At 45.4% G+C, this 18,275-nt stretch overlaps 1 protein-coding gene across 8 annotated transcripts in view; it reads right to left on the minus strand.

Moving 5' to 3' along the window:
• Positions 1-18,275, minus strand: part of LOC140717343 (plasma membrane calcium-transporting ATPase 1-like) — a 328,298-nt gene that overhangs the window by 12,068 nt on the left and 297,955 nt on the right. For 5 of the 8 annotated variants that reach the window (XM_073030837.1, XM_073030840.1, XM_073030836.1 and 2 more), the window contains 2 exons: positions 14,824-14,931; positions 10,793-10,975 (listed from right to left, as the gene is read on the minus strand). In XM_073030837.1, the coding sequence (XP_072886938.1) occupies positions 10,793-10,975; positions 14,824-14,931 (291 nt within the window). Of the gene's footprint in view, positions 1-9,646; positions 9,819-10,792; positions 10,976-14,823; positions 14,932-18,275 lie in introns of all 8 variants that reach the window. The other 3 variants (XM_073030843.1, XM_073030842.1, XM_073030844.1) reach the window with 2 other exon arrangements.

Genomic DNA, 18,275 nt, shown 5'->3' on the forward strand with positions numbered 1-18,275 from the left:
CACCGGTTAGTAGGTTGTAAATTGTCCCCTGATTAAGGTAGGCTTAAAATCGGTGGGTTGCTGGGTGGCGTGGCTTGTTGGGTCGGAAGGGCCTGTTCCGCACTGTATCCAAAACGGAATTCTGGAAAATCCACATTTTTTATGGTGGACTCGATGGAGTAACAAAGTCCAGCTGAAACAGGTACTTATTTGATTAGTCAGCACTGTCGCGTGTTCCATTGGTTTAAGAGTAGTCAAACAGGGATTAGTCATGACGTGGGACAGAGTTTGTACAGAATGGTAGAAAGGTAACCCCAGAAACATCGGACATCATAAAACAATGAAATACTACAAGACACACGGTTCAGGTACTGGATTCCACAATGAGCGGACAGAGGTACAAATGGTATGAGTGAGTTGCAAGTTTCAAAGGGGTCCATTGACAACTCCAACCAGTTTCAAATGATGGATTACTGTAAAGATACAAACAGAATAGACCAAGCTGGTCTTGTTGGGCACTGCCTTCTACACCAATAGGTAAAGGAAAAGTAAACGTAACAGTGACGAACAAAGACAAAAGAAATGAGCACAATCCCAACAATGAATACCACACGACAGCATCACGTTACACAGCCACCATGCTGGGAGTCATTATACTGGCATGGTGGTGCTTCGGTAAAAAAAAAATCAGCAGGTTAAGCTGAACATACGGTGCACAAAGAGCAGCGCACGAACATGCAAGTAGAGCAAAAAAAGGTAACGTGTGTAAACATTTGAGTATAGGCCCAATATTCCACTCTGCAACACACACACGCACGCACACACAAAGGGTAGAGCTGCATACTGATGAGATCGAAGCAAATCTTAAGGGACTGGCTTCACCTGACGGTTCCACGTCCCACAACAGACCCGTGGCTCGGTCACCCCGTCGCCACAGGCCCATCTTCCCGAAACCTTCTTCCTTTATTCCTTGTCCAGATGGAAAAATAGAAAACCCAGACCAGGCTAACACACTCTGCAAGCTAAGTACCATTAGAGTAACTCAGGGGAAGGGGGAAGGATAAAATCAAGGTACAGGTATTCTAAGTACAGACCAGTAAAACAAATTTGCAATCGTTGTCCTGTGTACTAGATAGAATGACTGTTAGTGGCAAACGGTTGCCCAATCAGTCCAGTTATTGAATTCTTAGGGAAAAGTACTTCTGTAAAGACTTTTTTTTTGCATTTTTTTCCCTGTTAGATTAAGGAACAAACTCACCTGGGGTCTCACTTCGGTTTAACACTGTGCACAGCTTAAAATCTTAAATTAGCAACATGGTTTTGAAATTTTTTTTTAATATAGAGATCTGGGATTCGCTCTGAATTTCATCCCCTTTTTGTCCGCAACCCCCCCCCCCCAACAAAAAGGCACCAAAACACGCCAGGCAGCTGTTTGTCCTCCTGTGACGTAGGGAGAGATGCACACAAAGACATAATGACTTTCTTTCGATGCGGATTTGTCGACTGGTGATGGGAACAAAATAGATTGGCGGTCTAATACAATTACTGCGCTTTAATGCTGCCATCTCGCTTCAACTGACAGGGCTGGAGATATGACAGATGAGTTAAGGCACTCCTATAGACTGGAATTTTGTTTTTAAAAAGAGAAGTAAGATTAGTTGATAAGGCATGTTGGCAGAAGTATTTATTTACCCAGAAGATGATTACACTGAAGGAAATCAATTGATTTTAGGAATTAAATTCCTTATGGCAAACAAATCGATTAATTAATTTTCCATCCAAAGGGTTTTGATGCAGTAAGAAAAGGTTGAGGAGAAATACAAATCTTCCCCTCTGCCATCAGATTTCAGAATGGACAATGAAACTACATACACTACCTCACTAGGTTTTTTCTCCTCTCTGCTCTCTTTTTGCACTACTTAATTAATTCTTTTTATTTCTTATTATAATTTATAGTTTTTAAAAATTACTGTGTATTGCCATGCACTGGCTGTCACAAAACACCCATGTGCCAGTGACATCAAACCTGATTCTGGTCCAGCAGCTATGGGATTCGCTCGCACCTCAAGCACGTCGCGCTTTTTGACTAGTTAACTCATAAGCTCCTCCCAGATCACCTGCTCTATCGAAGCTGACCTGAGGCATTCCTCTCACCGTAACCGTTAGCTGTGGGGGTCAGGGTCTATTCATTACTTCAGACCGCTGTGGGGATGGGGCACTGTCACAAGGAGGCGGGAAACCCTAATTTACTGGTGACCGCTGACATTTCTAAGAAAATATAAATTTTGTGCCCTTTGTCTAACCAAAGTTTCTGAAATGCAGTCACATTTCCCACTGAGGTACCCAAGTGCACATCTGAACTGTAAAGCAGAGAAGCAGGCACTCAGTATCATTTCAGGATTGGCCCTGTACAGTACGGTCACACAGCGGACAGCGTCCCAGCTTCAATTCCTCCCGCTGGCTCTAAGGAGCTTGTACATTCTTCCCATGGCTGTGTGGGTTTCCTCCAGGCGCTCTGGTTTCCTCCCACATTCCAGAGATTGGTCACGTGTGTAACTGGCTGGGCCTGCTCCTGTGCTGTATCTCTAAATAAATAAATGAGGCCACTTGGGGGCTAGAGTCATTTAATAGGCATTCGTTAGTCTCGAGAGACCGTGGATTGGCGCCTTGGAAAGTTTCCAGGGCGCAGGCTTGGGCAAGGTTGTATGGAAGACCGGCAGTTGCCCAAGCTGCAAGTCTCCCCTCTCCATGCCACTGATATTGTCCAAGGGAAGGGCAAGGGCAAATACAGCTTGGCACTGGTGTCGTCGCAGAGCAATGCATGGTTAAGTGCCTTGCTCAAGGACACATCACGCTGCCTTAGCTGAGGCTCAAACTAGCGACCTTCAGATCACTAGACCAACGCCTTAACCACTTGGCCAAGCGCCAACACTAGAGTCATTTAATTGTCTGCTTTACGTTGTCAAATATTCCTTTCTCCGTCCGGATTCCCCTCTGGGCAGTGATGTTGCCTCACTGACAGGTTCACTGCCCACTGTTGAACGTAAGGAGTTCGCATGTCCTTGCCGTGACTGCATGGGCTTCCTCCCACATTTCAGAGACGGACGGACAGCTTAGGGTTCGTGGGTTGTGGGCATGCCGCTCTGACACTGAAAGCATGGCCACAGCACAGCCTCAGACTGCTCTGGTTGTTAACGCAAACAACACGTTTCCCTGTCTGCTTCCATGTACTGGCAACAAATTAGAGCTAATCTCTGATCTTCTCTTTACGAGATGATCTCTGTTTCTAGACTGTGCTGCTGAGCAAAAATTGGAACTCTTCTTGCTGGTTCAATTTAGTCTCAGTCATTTCAACTCTCGTTCTTTCTCTATTGTTTAGCAGCAGCCCCATAAGTGACGGACTGTGTGATACAAAAACCTCAGAGTCACAGAGCACTACAGTGCAAAAAGCAGGCCCTTTGGCCCATCTAGTCCATGCCAAACTGTTATACTTCTTAGTTCCATTGACCTGCACCTGGACCATACCCCCGCCCATCCAATTACCTTCTCCTAAATGTTGCAATCAAACCTGTATCCATTACTTCCACTGCCGGCTCAAATCACACTCTGAGCGGGGAAGTTAGCCCTCAAAATATTTCCCCTTTCCTGCTAGGCCTATGGCCTCTATTTCTAGTCTAGTGGGGGAAAAGAAGTCTGCTTGCATTTACCCTACTTATACCCCTCATAATTTTGTAACTTCTGGAGTGGAGTTTAAAATAGCAGTCAATTCCCCTGTCTGGGCAATAATCTGGTCAGGACAGACACTATTGGGTCGGAATAATCCACACAAGAGCCAGAGTACCACACTTTACCATCCCATTAAACTTACTTTAACCTTCAAAGCAAAATGTTTGACGGCACAACTTACTTATTTTTATAAATAAGTGCACCCAAGTCATGTCTGGAGGCCCTACTGATTCAGGGATCCGAGTAGGAAGGGAAACACAATAATGTCTTACAATTCCGTACAACATGACTGTTCGCCAGCCCTGAGGCAAAGCTGCTGGAAGCTCAAATGGAAGACGACAGAAAGTAAACAGTTGCAGTCTCCACAGAAACAACACACACCACAGTCACTGGACAGAAATAACACACAATCTGCAGGCATGGTCTTCTCCTGAAATAGAGAGATTAGTTTTCCCCTGAAAAAAGGTCAGTTTTTCAGTAATTAGCTGTTCACGGATTGCAAACAAAAGTTCTCCCCAGAGGAGTTGGCAGCTTTCTAGAGCCACTGTTCAGGAAGACTGGGCAGTAATTCCCCATCCACCGCAGACTTTATTTGCAGTTGGACATGGACAGAATCCAGGAAATGACCTTTCTTTCGACTTGTAGCAGGCTGCACAATCCCAGCGCTGAACTGCAATTGTGTCCAACTGTGCAGCCGAGTCTACTCTTAAATTCCAAAATACTTCCCTGCCCCACTTAAGTGCCCAGTTACCAATTAATTTTACTTGAAAATTTGGCTCTTAAGACCCCTTTTGGAGATCGGTAGACATTTGGTGTCAATAGTAAGCCGTTTGGCTGTGTCTACCATTTGACAAACATTACAGGACCAACTGCAAACGATAAACGTCAGAGATTCTGGAAATCCAGAGCACCACACACACAAAAGTACTGGGGGAGCTCAGTGGGTCAGGCAGCATCTATAGAGGGGAATAAACAGTCGACATTTCAGGCTGACGGTCTCAGACTGTTTATTCCCCTCCGCAGATACAGCCTGGCCTGCCGAGTTCCTTCAGCAAGTTGCAGATGATACCCAGAGCCTCTTGAATCCGATTTACAGCTTGGTGCTTCCAAAAGATTAAAAGGGCCAAGAACCCAATCAGTAGTTTATTTCCCACTGCAAGAAAAACGCTGGTAAGCTGTGTGTTAAAGAGTTCCCCATTTCTACTAGTGGAGCCAATTCCTGTGCACTTATAACCTCAAAAAATCTTGGGCATACACTCGAACATTTACACTGCGAGCTCAAGCTGCATTAAAGGACAATAAAACTTTTATGCCAGAGGTGCAAAGAATATTTGAGAAGGCACAATGGAATTTAATTCTGACTATTTATTCATCAGCTTTCACCACTACATTATTACAGGAATGTCACAATCAGTTCTGGGTTCTCAACAGAATGGGGTTTGTAAAACATGATTATTGAGCTTCCCTTTACCCTGGCACCAAGGGTCAGTGAACTAGCAATCTGACAGTGACACAACAGTGCAATTCTGATTAAACGCTGGTTGTTGTTTATTTCAGAAACGTTTAGAGCAATGCGCGCACACACACACACACACACAAGATGCTGGAGGAACTCAGGCAATATCAATGAGGGGAATAAACAGTGGATGTTTTAAGCCAAGACACTTCATGAGTCCTAATGAGTTCCTCCAGCATTTTGTGTATGAGACCATAAGACACAGAAGGAGAATCAGGCCATTCAGCCCATCTAGTCTGCTCTGCTCAAGATTTTAAGAATCAGGCACAGCTGAGTTACAAAAGAATGTATGAATACACAAAGAATTTACCATCTACCAGATGTCTGCAAAGGTACGTTGTGACATTCCTGTACTTGACAAAGTCCCCTGACCTGATCTCCACCAAAATCTAAATTCCACAAGGACAGAGTTGCACTAAAAAGGCAGACCTCGAGGTTCAAAACCAGCTCCTTTCCTACAAGTTTCAGGCTGTTGAACTTGGACAACCCTTAACTCTGCCAACTCGGCAACAGAAAACTGCAGCCATTTACTTATTGTTGTCACTTATAGTTATTTTCATGTCATCAGGTTTTCTGAGTTACTACATGGTTTGACTTCAGAGTACCAGCACTTTATCAGCCTGTATGCCAAATCCAGTTAGATCTGATGAGGTGCGTGCATTATAATCACAAAGTGCTACTGTTTCGTACTCTGTAACATGTTCAGAAACAGCTCTTCCCCTCTGCCATTCGATCTCAGAACACTACCTTACTACTTAATTCTATCTTTGCACTGCTTATTTAATTTAACTATTTTATATATAGTTACTCTAATTCACACCCCATTATTCATTTATTTATCGAGATACAACGTGGAATAGGCCCTTCTAGCCCCTTGAGCTGCAAACCTCCAATTTAACCCTGGCCTAATCACCAGACAATTTCTAATAACTAATTAACCTTCCAAACGGACTGCGGCAGGAAACCGAAGCACCCAGGGGAAACCCACGTGGTGACAGTGAGAACGTACAAACTCCTTACAGGCAGCGGCAGGAATCGAACCAGGGTCATTGTGCTAACCACGACGCTACCGTGACAACCTGATGCATTGCAGTGGACTTCTGTCGCAAAGACAACAAATTTCACACTGCATGATTCTGAGATACTTCATTACTTATTTATGGTAACATTATGTGTTGTGTGTGAGTTATATGCATTGTACTGTGCACAGTCTGGAGGAAAATTGTTTTGTTTAATGGTATACATGTGTACAGTTGAATGACAGTAAACTTGAACTTGAACTCAGGGATATTGCTTTGTATGGATATCACCTTCAGCAGAGCTTAAACTGTCTGAAGTAGGTATAGTACTTATTCGAGTTCTGGAGAGTATCCCACGCTGAGTGACCGTGATCTGTTTCAGGGATGTCAGTAACACGTTGTGGCTGAAATGATTTAACTAGATACTAGGCCAATTCTCATAACTCTAGCTAACAACTCTAACTATGTGTGCAAAGGTTATACTGCCATTGTCCTTACTGTGGACAGTACATCGGAGATCAAATATGCAGCATAAATCTTGTTTCAGCAAATTATTGTACTCGTGGTGGTGTAGTGAAGTGCCACACGAATGTAGTTGGGAGGCTCGACGTGGTAGCACAGCGGTCAGCGTGACGCTATTTAAGCTGGGTGTGTTGGAGCTCGGAGTTTAATTTCAGCACTCCTTGTAAGGAGTTTGCATGTTCTCCCCGTGACTGCGTGGGTTTCCTATGGGTGCTCCGATTTCTTCCCGCGGTCCAAAGACACACCGGTAATTGGTCGCTGTAAATTGTCCTGTGGTTAGGCTAGGGTTAAATAGGTGGGCTGCTGGGTGGTGCAGTACGCTGGGCTGGAAGGGCCTGTTTCGCAATGCTATTTCTAAATAAATAGATGAGTATTAAGTGAGTAATGAGTTTTGAAAGTCACTGATGGAATGGGGAAGAAGTGGGAGAATCCAAGGTTGTGGGAATTAGGCAGGGGAGTGGAGAGGTGGTGATAACCTAGATCAGGGATTCCCAACCTGGGGTCCATGGACCCCTCGGTTAATGTAAGGGTCCATGACATAAAAAAGGTTGTGAACCCCTGCTCTTGAGTGAGGAGGTAGGAGGTCGGTTCAATTTTCAAAGCTTGCAGAGGGATCTTGACCAGCTGGAAAAACGGGCTGAAAAATGGCAGATGGAGTTTAATACAGACAAGTGTGAGGTATTGCACTTTGGAAGGAAAAACCAAGGTGGAACATGCAAGGTAAATGGTAGGGCACTGAGGAGTGCCATAGAACAGAGTGATCTGGGAATACAGATACAAAATTCCCTGAAAGTGGTGTCACAGGTAGATAGGGTAGTAAAGAAAGGTTTTGGTACATTGGCCTTCATAAATCAAAGTACTGAGTATAAGAGTTGGAATTTTATGGTGAGGTTGTATAAGGCATTGGTGAGGCTGAATTTGGAGTATTGTGTGCAGTTTTGGTCACCGAATTACAGGAAGGATATTAATAATGTTGAAAGAGTGCAGAGGTTTACAAGGATGCTGCTGGGACTTGAGAAACTGAGTTACAGAGAAAGGTTGAATAGGTTAGGACTTTATTCCCTGGAGCGTAGGAGAATGAGGGGTGATTTGATAGAGGTGTATAAAATTATGATGGGTATAGATAGAGTGAATGCAAGCAGGCTTTTTCCACTGAGGCTAGGGGAGAAAAAAACCCAGAGGACATGGGTTAAGGGTGAAGGGGGGAAAGTTTAAAGGGAACATGGGGGCGCTTCTTCACACAGAGAGTGGTGGGAGTGTGTGGAATGAGCTGCCTGATGAAGTGGTAAATGCGGGCTCACTTTTAACATGTAAGAATAACTTGGACAGGTACCTGGATGAGAGGGGTACAGTCCAGGTGCAGGTCAGTGGGTCTAGGCAGAAAAACTGGTTTGGCACAGCCAAGAAGGGCCAAAAGGCCTGTTTCTGTGCTGTGATGTTCTATGGTTCTATGGCTGAATGGTTTTGTTCCCGTTAACACAGGAGGGCCAGATTTAAAGGTGATTTACAAAGTGCACAGAACACACCGCGACCGTCAGTCACAGGAGTGGAATTAGGTCATTTGGCCTGTCGAATCCATTCTGCCGTTCGATTGTGGCCGATTTAATTTTCACCTCTGTTTCTGTGGCCCAAAATGAACTCCTCAAAATCAATCCACTGAGTCAAGTTTGTGAGGCTTTAACTAAGGGAAGATTTGTGAAATAATATATGTCTAACACCACAGGGCACGTTTTTAAGGTAAGAGGGGGTAAGTTCAAAGGAAATGTAAGGAGCAAGTTTTTTTTTACAGAGAGTGGTGGATACCTGGAATGTGTGGCCAAGGGTAGAGTAGAGGTAGAAACATTAAGAACTTTTAAGAGATGTTTTGATAGGCACATGAATGTGAGGGAAATGGAAGGATATGGACATTGTGTAGGGAGAATGTTCATTCAAGCTGATGCAATTTATTGACTAATTGCCCTCTTCTGATTGCTACCATCAGAGAGGAGGTACAGGGGCCTGAAGGTACACACTGAATAATTCTGGAACAGCTTCTTCCCCTCCATCATCAGATTTCTGAATGGACAATGAACCCAAGCACAGTACCTTGTAGGGCAATGTAATTGGGAGAAATGCACATAATTCATAACGCCGGACACTAAGTTGAGGTTTCACTCTAAGAGGCTGGACTGATGTGATGACATTATGACGTAAGGATTTTTAGCGCACTTTTGAGTTTGTGTTTGGGTTATGGAGTTCAATGAATTCTGGGTTTCAATAAGCGAAAACCTACAGCATCACTTTTTTCCCCCTTTTTTGCTCTCTTTTTACATTACGTATTTATTTTTTCATATATATTTACTGTATTTTATAGTCTTATTATTATGTATTGCATTATACTGCTGCTGCGAAACCACAAATTTCACACCATTTGCCACTGATATTAAACCTGATTCTGATTCTCAAATGTGATTATTATTTCTTTATTACAAAACAATCTGGAAAAAGAAAAAAACGTACGGCGTTAACGTGTTTGCCTCGCTTTAGCTGGATGCACTGGGTAAGGTTACAGCTTCTCAGTAAGTCAGGAAACCATTTGGAACTGGTCCATCTGATGGACTTTTTTAAAAAAAAAACATTCAATAGTCGTTGCACCCCTAGTTTGTATGTCTTTTCAGAGAGAGGGAGAGAAAACGTGACACCGTTTATCTGAAACACTTCGTTCCTGTGGTAGAAGGGGGAAAAAACATTTAGATGCAGCAACCCTTGAAATAAAAAGCAGAACAAAAAAAAGTTTGAAATGAGAACACTCAGAAACTGAAAGGGGGAAGAAGGCTTGTTGAGGTTAAGTGCATGGACAGAGATGATATTAACTACATGCAGTTTGTAAGAAACCAGCACTCACGCCCCACTGTGGTAGTAGCAGAAGCGGCAGGTGTAGTATTGGCAGTAGAAAGCACTACATGTGTTGGGGTAGAAAGATTTTTTACATCATGGTGCTGGCTGATTATGGAGGGCTGCCTTCTCAACGCTCCCTGCAAGGAAGGTCCACCCTGGAAGGTGTTGACTACGCCCATCTGCAAAGAATCAGAGAATAAAACAGCTTTGCTCCATATTGCAAAGATAGAAAGAGAGAAGAGGTATTTTGGGGGGAAAAGGCCAGAGGGAGGGGGGGTGGTTAGAGACATGGGGAGGGAGGAGGGAAGGAGGGGGCAGAGACGGGGGCTGGAAGAGAGAAAGAGGCAGAGAGCTGAGCCAGAGGGGTTGGAGAATTGGGGGGGGGGGGGAGAGAGTGAAGTCAGCAAGGGCCAAGGCAGAGAGGGTTGGGGGGTGTGGAGTGTAGAGGACACAGAAAAGGCAAGGAGCAAGGAATGGGGGTGCGTGTTGACAGAAAGAGCAGGAACGAAAGGGAGACAGTGAGGAAGGTGGGGGGGGTGTCAGCAATGGAATGCAGAGAGGGAGGAGGCAGCAGAGGGGAAGGGTGGGTTGACAAGCCAGGAGAAAGAGGAAAAGCGGAGGAGACAAGGGAAGGGAAGATGGGAGCGTGACAGAGACTACAAGACCACGCAGTGAAAGTGGAACAACATGGAGGAAAAGAGAGGGAGAAAAGGAGAAGGGATGGAAAGGAAAATGTTGGAAATCAAAGGAATGACGCAGAGTCGCAGTGACACTGGACAATTTCAATCACCCCACAAGACTAAAACAGTAAAGGAATGTAAGCAAAATGGAAAATGTTTAAGAGCTATGTCAAGAGAAGGGAAAAGACAGAAAAACAGAAATCCTGGAGGAGAGGTTATTTTTTTGGCCAGGTGGACAAGAATTGGTGTACAACTGGCTTCTAGAGACAGGTGTGGGTGGACATTACCTAGAGAAGGGACCTTTTATATGAATACTGTCTTATTTAAAACAAAACATCAGTTCAGTGAGAGGCATTGGTAAAGAGGGTGGGAACTGGCAACTTTTGGGGGGAGCAGGTGATCTAATTCCTTTCGAGTGAGAGCTTCCAGTCACGGATCCATTGCTGTGGTGGGCTGTGGGGTTGTCAGCATACCTGAGTCTGGATCCTATTCAGACCTCTGAACCAGAGGATCTGTCCTCGCCGCAGTTCCATCTCTGCGTGGTCGATTTCGTCGTTGTCCTCCATCAGTTCTCCTTCAGGGATGTCATCCTTCGTTGTGCCGTGGCCCGCCTCCTTCAGGAACTTCAGACGGCTGGTCGGGATGGTGGCGATTACCTGTGCAGAGAAGTTTGAGCCGGTTATCATTATGAAGACTCAATGGCCGTGTGGGGGGGGGGGGAAGGAGACACGTTCTAGATTATTCTGAGGCAAACCTTCTCTACCAACACTGTGAGCGGCGGTTCACTATCAAGAGATGCGAGGTAATGTCAAGGCTGCATAAAACTCCAGTTAGACCACACTGGGGAGAACTGTGTTCAGTTAGAACAGGTTAAAAGGTTGACACAACACTGTGGGCTGAAGGGTCTGTACTGTGTTGTACTGCTCAATGCTCTAACACTCCTGTGATATTCCCAGGGATACCTTATTACACTAAAGGCACTAACTCAGTGTCCGATTGCTTGTTTGTGTGTAGTTTTTCAGTGATTCCATGTATTTCTCTGCTCTACTGCGAATGCCTGCAAGTAAATGCAAGCAGGGTAGTATATGCCGACATGTATGTACCTCGATAATACAGTTACTTTGAACTTCTTCAATGATGTGGCTCAGTGAGTTGCAAGTTCGAAAGGCAGTGGGGTTCACATCCCACCCGCGATACTTGGAACGCAAATTATGACATAAATTCCCATCCTTCCTGTTGCGAGCTCTTCACTTGCGAGGGAATTGCTGTTGCTAACTCACTGAAAACACTGCGGCAGGCAGCTACCAGGAGACATGACTCAGTCATTCCAGTTAAAGTTCATCAATTGTTCGATGCACTTGTCTCCGCATTGAACACAGAACGTCAAACAGTACAGCACCGGGCAGGCCATTCGGCCCACAATGTTGTGCTGACCTTGAAGCTACTTTATGCTCTTCCACTACTCCTGGCAATCTATTCCAAACACCTGCCGTTCTCCTCACATCTCTTTTAAACGGCCCTCTTCTGATCTTTAAAAGCATGTCCTCTGGTATTGGACATTTCTACCCTGGGGAAAAGATACTGTCTACCCTATGTACAGTGCCTTGTAAAAGCATTCAGCTCCCAGACCTTTGTTCGCATAAATGAGTATTACAACCAGGGATTTTGATCAGTTTAACTAACATTACTTATTTGAGAATCACAAGCTCCTCTTTTCACAGTAGATCCTCCAAAAAATCAGGGGAAATTGTAAAGCATGAAAATTAAAAATTCAAAAACCAAAATGTCAGCAGTTCAGAAGTACTCGTATCCCTTTGTTCAGTATTTAGTTGAAACACCTCTCACAGCTATTACAGCCAGTAGTCTTTTTGGATAAGTCTCCATTAGCTTTGAACAATGCAATAGAATGAGATTCCTCTTTGCAAAACTGCTCGAGCTGTGCCAGGTCCGTTGGGGAGCAGCAGTGGACAGCAACCTAGAGGCTTCACCAGAGACGTTCGATTGGGTTAAGGTCTGGACAATGACTGGGTCACTCATGGACAAAAATGTTCTTCATTTGAAACCACTCCATGGTCGCTCAGGCAGTGTCCTGCTGGAAGATGAATTTCCTTCTCAGTTTGCCTTCTGGCGGAAGCTAGCAGGTTTTTATCCAGAATCTCTCTGTATTTACCAGCATTCACCTTCTCATCAATCCTGCCCCTGCTGCTGTAAAGCATCCACATAGCATGATGCTACATCCATCATACTTTACAGTAGGGACGGTGTTCCCTGGCTGATGCGCAGTATTAGATTTATGCCACACGTAACGCTTCATTTTGAGGCCAAAAAAATTCCACTTTAATCTCATCCAACCCCAAGACCTTCTCCCACATCTTAACAGTACCTTTTTAAAGTGACACTTTGCAAAGTCTTTATGGGCAAGGATATGCTTTTTCTTTAAAGCTGGGGCTTCTTCCTCGCCACTTTTCCATACCTTTTTTGTGCAAGGCCTAAGAAATTGTGGAGCCACGAAATTCTTCTCCAGTTGCAGCCACTCACTTCTGCTGCTCACTCAGGGTGACTACTGGCGTCACAATAGCCTCTCCTACAACTGCCATTCTTCTCCAGCAACTAAGTTTAGAAGGGGCGGCCTCACCTAGGCAGTGTGGCTGTAGTTTCATATTTTTCCCACTTTTTCATGAGCTCCAAGGTAGGTTTGATGCCTTTGAGATGGTCTTGTACCCGTCCCCAGATTTGTGCTTCTCTATTATCTTTCCTTACTAGTCCCGAATGCTCTTTTGTCTTCATTTTGGTTTGGTCGGTTGAAAATCTGCCATACTGTTGGACCATACAGATAGAATGGGTATTTATTATCATGAATTCATTGAAAACAGATGATCCTCCAGTTTTCTACATCAACGAATTGGGTGAATTGGTAAGGTAATATGGCACCAGAGGAAAGTTAGCATAGTAATTACAAAGGGGATGAATACTTTTTCAGCCTCACAATTCTGGTTTTTAATTTTTAGCAATTTGGAATTTTTCTTTTGAATTGACATAGAAACATAGAAAACCTACAGCACAATACAGGCCCTTCAGCCCACAATGCTGTGCCGAACATGTGCTTACTTAGAAATTACCTAGGGCTACCCATAGCCCTCTATTTTTCTAAGCTCCATGTACCTGTCCAGGAGTCTCTTAAAAGACCCTATCGTATCTGCCTCCACCACCGTCAACGGCAGCCCATTCCACACACTCAACACTCTCTGCATAAAAAAAACTTAACCCTAACATCTCCTCTGTACCTGCTTCCAAGCACCTTAAAATTGTGCCCTCTCGTGTTAGCCATTTCAGTCCTGGGAAAAAGTCTCTATCAACGTGATCAATGCCTCTCATCACCTTATACATCTCTATCAGGTCACCTTTCATCCTCCATCGCTCCAAGAAGAAAAGACTGAGTTTATTCAACCTATTCTCATCCTTGTAAATCTCCTCTGCACCCTTTCAATAGTTTCCATACCCTTTTTATAGCTTCCACAACCTTCCCATAAGTGAGGTGACCAGAACTGAGCACCTTACTCCAAGTGGGGTCTGACCAGGGTCCTACATAGCTGTAACTATGCACAATGATGTAACATGATGATTAGCTCAAAAATCGTATTTCTAATTTAGAAAATATGACAGTAAAAATGTGAAAATAGTTGTGGGGGTCGATTACTTTTGCAAGACACTGTACAGCTCTCATAGTTTTAAACTATGAGGTCTCACCTTAGGGAGAAGAAGCCAAGTTTGACCAACAGATGAATAAAGGGGAACAAAGAGAGTGCTACAGTTTGGAACATTATCTTGTTACCTTGGCTACTCCCCCTGATGAATGCAGAATCCTATGGCAACAGTCAAAGCTGTTCCCCTTGTGTTTGAGAGTCCGGAGCCAAGGGCTGACAGGCTACCCCGAGGTTGGAGGCCTGAGTGTACGAGGATGTGGGAGGGTAGGGGATAGGGACTTATTTTGTTGTTATTGTTCCGTTGTTGTGTTGAACAACATGGGCATGCTGTGTGGTCGACGGAATAAGTTGTGAAATTTTGCCAGCTGCTCCCAGCACGTCCTTGGTTATATTGGCTGTTCACACAAATGCCGTACTTCAATTTATGCATAGCCTCTAACCTGACGGCATGAACACTGATTTCCCTCCTTTTTACAATTCCCCATTCTACTTCTCCTCTTATCGCTTCTTTTCTCCTCACCTGCCCATCACCTTCTCTGGTGCCCCTCCTCCCATGGTCCACTCTCCTATCAGATTCCTCCATCTTCAGATCTTTACCTGTTCCACCTATCACCTCCCAGCTGCTTATTTCATCCATCACCCCCTTCACCTGGTCTCACCTATCCCCTGTCAGCGTGTACTCTTCCCCCTCTCTCCCCTTCTTCTCCCTTCCTTCCCAGTCCCTAGGAAGGGTTGGCCACAGATGCTGTGTGACCTGCTGAGTTCCTTCAGCACAAGGCGAGGTGAGGTGAGCTGCGTACCTGCCCCCACAGCAGCTCTCCGATGCCAATGAAGACGCACCAAAGCCATTGGTCGAGAGTCAGTCCCGAGCAGCTGAACGGCTTCCCTCCGAACTCCACGATGACGATCTGCAACAGAGGAAAATTCTAGAATCAGACACCCTCATGCTGGATCAGCACCTTCTATAATCTTTTAAAATCGCATTAGTTTGCAAAGTACACCCACTGGGACAGGGGTCCCCAACCTTCTTTATGCCACAAAGCCTTACCATTAACCGAAGTGTCCTGGGACCCCAGGTTTGGAGCCCCTGCACTACGAGAACAGGTTTGGTATTGATTAATGTCAAATCTTGGGTCCCCATGTTCCAGGACATTTACAAAGGCAGGTGTGCAAAAAGGATCTGAAGGTTCATTGGGGACCCGACTCACCCCATCCACAACCTATTCCAGCTGCTACCATCCACGAAACGGAACCGCAGCATAAAAGCCAGGAACAACAGGCTCTGGGACAGCTTCTTCCACCAGGCCATCAGACTGGTGAACTCATGCTGATTTGGGTGTATTTCTATGTTACATCGACTGTTCAACCACCCAATTACACAAACCCTACATTAATCCGATTTTTATTGTATCCTACGTTCTCAAGCCTCACGCTGGGGCTATACGGCGTTGAGGTGCGTCTCCTGGGTGGTGGATGGGGGATCCCTCGTGTGAGGGGTGCACTGGATAATATGGAAGAAGGTGCCGTGAACCAACGTAGCCTAGGAGAAGAAACTCCGATTCCAAACCCGGGTAGATAGGACTCGTTAGCCTTGGATGGCAGCCTATTTAGGAGAGGGTAAACTCTGATTTCAAACTCGGGCAGGTGGAGCTCGTTAGCATGGAAATGCCATCGCCTAGGGGAAGGTGACCCCGACAGAAAACCCCTGGTCCTCCAGGTTGGGGGTTGTGCAATGGGCTAACAACCCGTTCACGTAAAACAAGCAATTGTTACAGAAACCGTCAACAGATTGTCAACCACTAACCCAGATCTCGAGAAAAGCAGGGCCCCATTCAGGAGGCTGATGACGCGCTGCAACCAAACCCGTCAGGAAGCTGCAGGGCTGACAACCCTCCTTCACCCGAGGAAAACCATAATGGAGGTTCCAAAGCTGCTCTCACAGAAGAAATCTATCCTAATCGGAACATGGAATGTGAGATCACTTTGGGAGACAGGTAGGTGTGCACAGGCAGTGAAGGAAATGAACCGATACCACCTCACACTCCTGGGCATGTGCGAAGCAAGGTGGAATACTTTTGGTGAGACCAAACTGCAGACGGGAGAAACTCTGCTCTATTCCGGCAAAGAAAAAGAGGAAGACCCGCATGAGGCTGGTGTGGCCCTGATGTTGTCCAAAGAAGCAGCCAGAAGTTTGATAGAATGGGAACCAGTGTCCGACCGTATCATCACAGCCAGGTTTGAGTCCAGATTCCAGAAGGTATCCATTTATCCTGTGCTACGCCCCAACTAACAACGCAGAGGAAGAAGAAAAAGATCTCTTCTACACCCAGCTTCAAGCAGTAGTTGGTAAGGTACCCAAGCAAGATATGTTGATCGTCTTGGGAGATCTGAATGCCAAAGTAGGCAGCGATAACACTAGCAGGGAGAGAGAGAGATGGGCCAGAATGGTTTGGGGATTATGAATGAAAATGGAGAACTCCTTATCGACTTCTGTGCCTTCAACGAACTGACCATTGGAGGTACCCTCTTTCCCCACCGACGCTGCCACAAGATAACCTGGGTCTCGCCTGACCATCAAACAGAGAACCAGATTGATCACGTCATAGTCCGCCAGCGCTGGAGAAGTTCATTGCAAGATGTGAGAGCCAAGAGAGGAGCAGATATTGGATCTGACAACCATTTGGTTGTTGCAAAGCTGAAGATGAAGCTGTCAGCCAAGAACAAGCAACAGAACATGCGAATAAAGTTTGATGTTAGAAAACTACAGACGGAAGAGAACAAGAAAGATTTCCACATCACCTTGCAAAACCGCTTTGGGGCTCTTCAAATAGAGGAACAAGATGAGAGAACAGCGGAACACGCTTGGATTACCTTCAAGCAGGCCACTGTAGGAGCCTGCGAAGAAGTACTGGGAAGACCACCAGTCAACAGTAAACCTTGGATCAGGGACGAGACATGGCAGAAGGTGGAGGAGAGGAAAAAGCCCTAACAGGAGCTGAATCAGGCCAGAACCCGGCAACAGAAACAAATCACCGCCAACAGGTACAGCGTGATGGCCAAGGAGGTGAAGAAACAGCTCAGAAAGGACAAGAGGTCATACTTCAATGAAATAGCAGAGCAAGCAGAAACAGCGGCCAGTAAAGGGGACCTCAAGGCACTCTACAAGACAACTAAACTTTTGAGAGGGAAGAAAAGCAATTTCAACAGACCTGCCAGAGACAAGACAGGCCATCTGCTCATTCGGTTGAAGATCAGCTGGCGAGATGGAAGGAACACTTCCAGGAAGTATTGAATAGACCACCACCACAGAACCCACCTGACCTGGAGCTTGGAGACCCACTCAACATCAATATAGGTGAAATCACCAAGCAAGAAATTCGAAAAGCCCTGAAAAGCCTGAAGAATGGCAAGGCTGCTGGAGAAGACAACATTCCCGCAGAAGCATTGAAAGAGGGTGGAGAGGTTATGGTGGACCATTTGCATATACTGCTGAATTTGATATGGAGAACAGGAGAGATCTCATCAGATTGGAAGAAGGGCCTCCTTGTGAAGCTGCCAAAATCTGGAGATCTTTCACTGTGTGGCAAGTGGAGGGGGATCACCTTGTTGTCCATTCCTAGCAAAGTTCTCACCAGGGTCATCTTGGAGCTGATGAAAGACGCCATTGACCAGAGACTTAGAGATGAGCAGGCAGGGTTCAGGAAAGAGAGATCATGCATTGACCAGATAGCTACACTTAGAGTCATTGTGGAGCAGACAACAGAATGGCAAACTCCACTATATGTGTGTTTTATTGATTTTGAGAAGGCATTTGACAGCCTGGACAGAAAGTCAATGTGGAGCATCTTACGACACTATGGTGTACCGGAAGAGATGGTGAATATCATCAAGAAGCTTTATGATGGCTTCTTATGCAGGGTCATCCACGATGGGAGACTGTCCGAAGAGTTCCTGGTCACTACTGGAGTCAGACAGGGATGCCTGCTGTCGCCTCTACTTTTTCTTGTGGTACTCAACTGGGCTACAAGAACAGCCTATGCTGGCTCAGAGAGAGGCATCCAGTGGACGTTAAGAGGGAAATTGGAAGACCTGGCATTTGCAGATGATCTCGCTCTTCTCTCACACCAGCTTCAAGATATGCAGAAGAAAGTAGATTCCTTGGGAGGGACCTCACAGCGAGTAGGCCTTAAGATCAGTCAGGAGAAGACCAAAGTTCTACGCATTAATAACAAACAAGAGGAGCCATTATGGA

Source organism: Hemitrygon akajei, chromosome 27 (assembly GCF_048418815.1).
Source record: "Hemitrygon akajei chromosome 27, sHemAka1.3, whole genome shotgun sequence".
Classification (NCBI taxonomy): Eukaryota; Metazoa; Chordata; class Chondrichthyes; order Myliobatiformes; family Dasyatidae; genus Hemitrygon; species Hemitrygon akajei.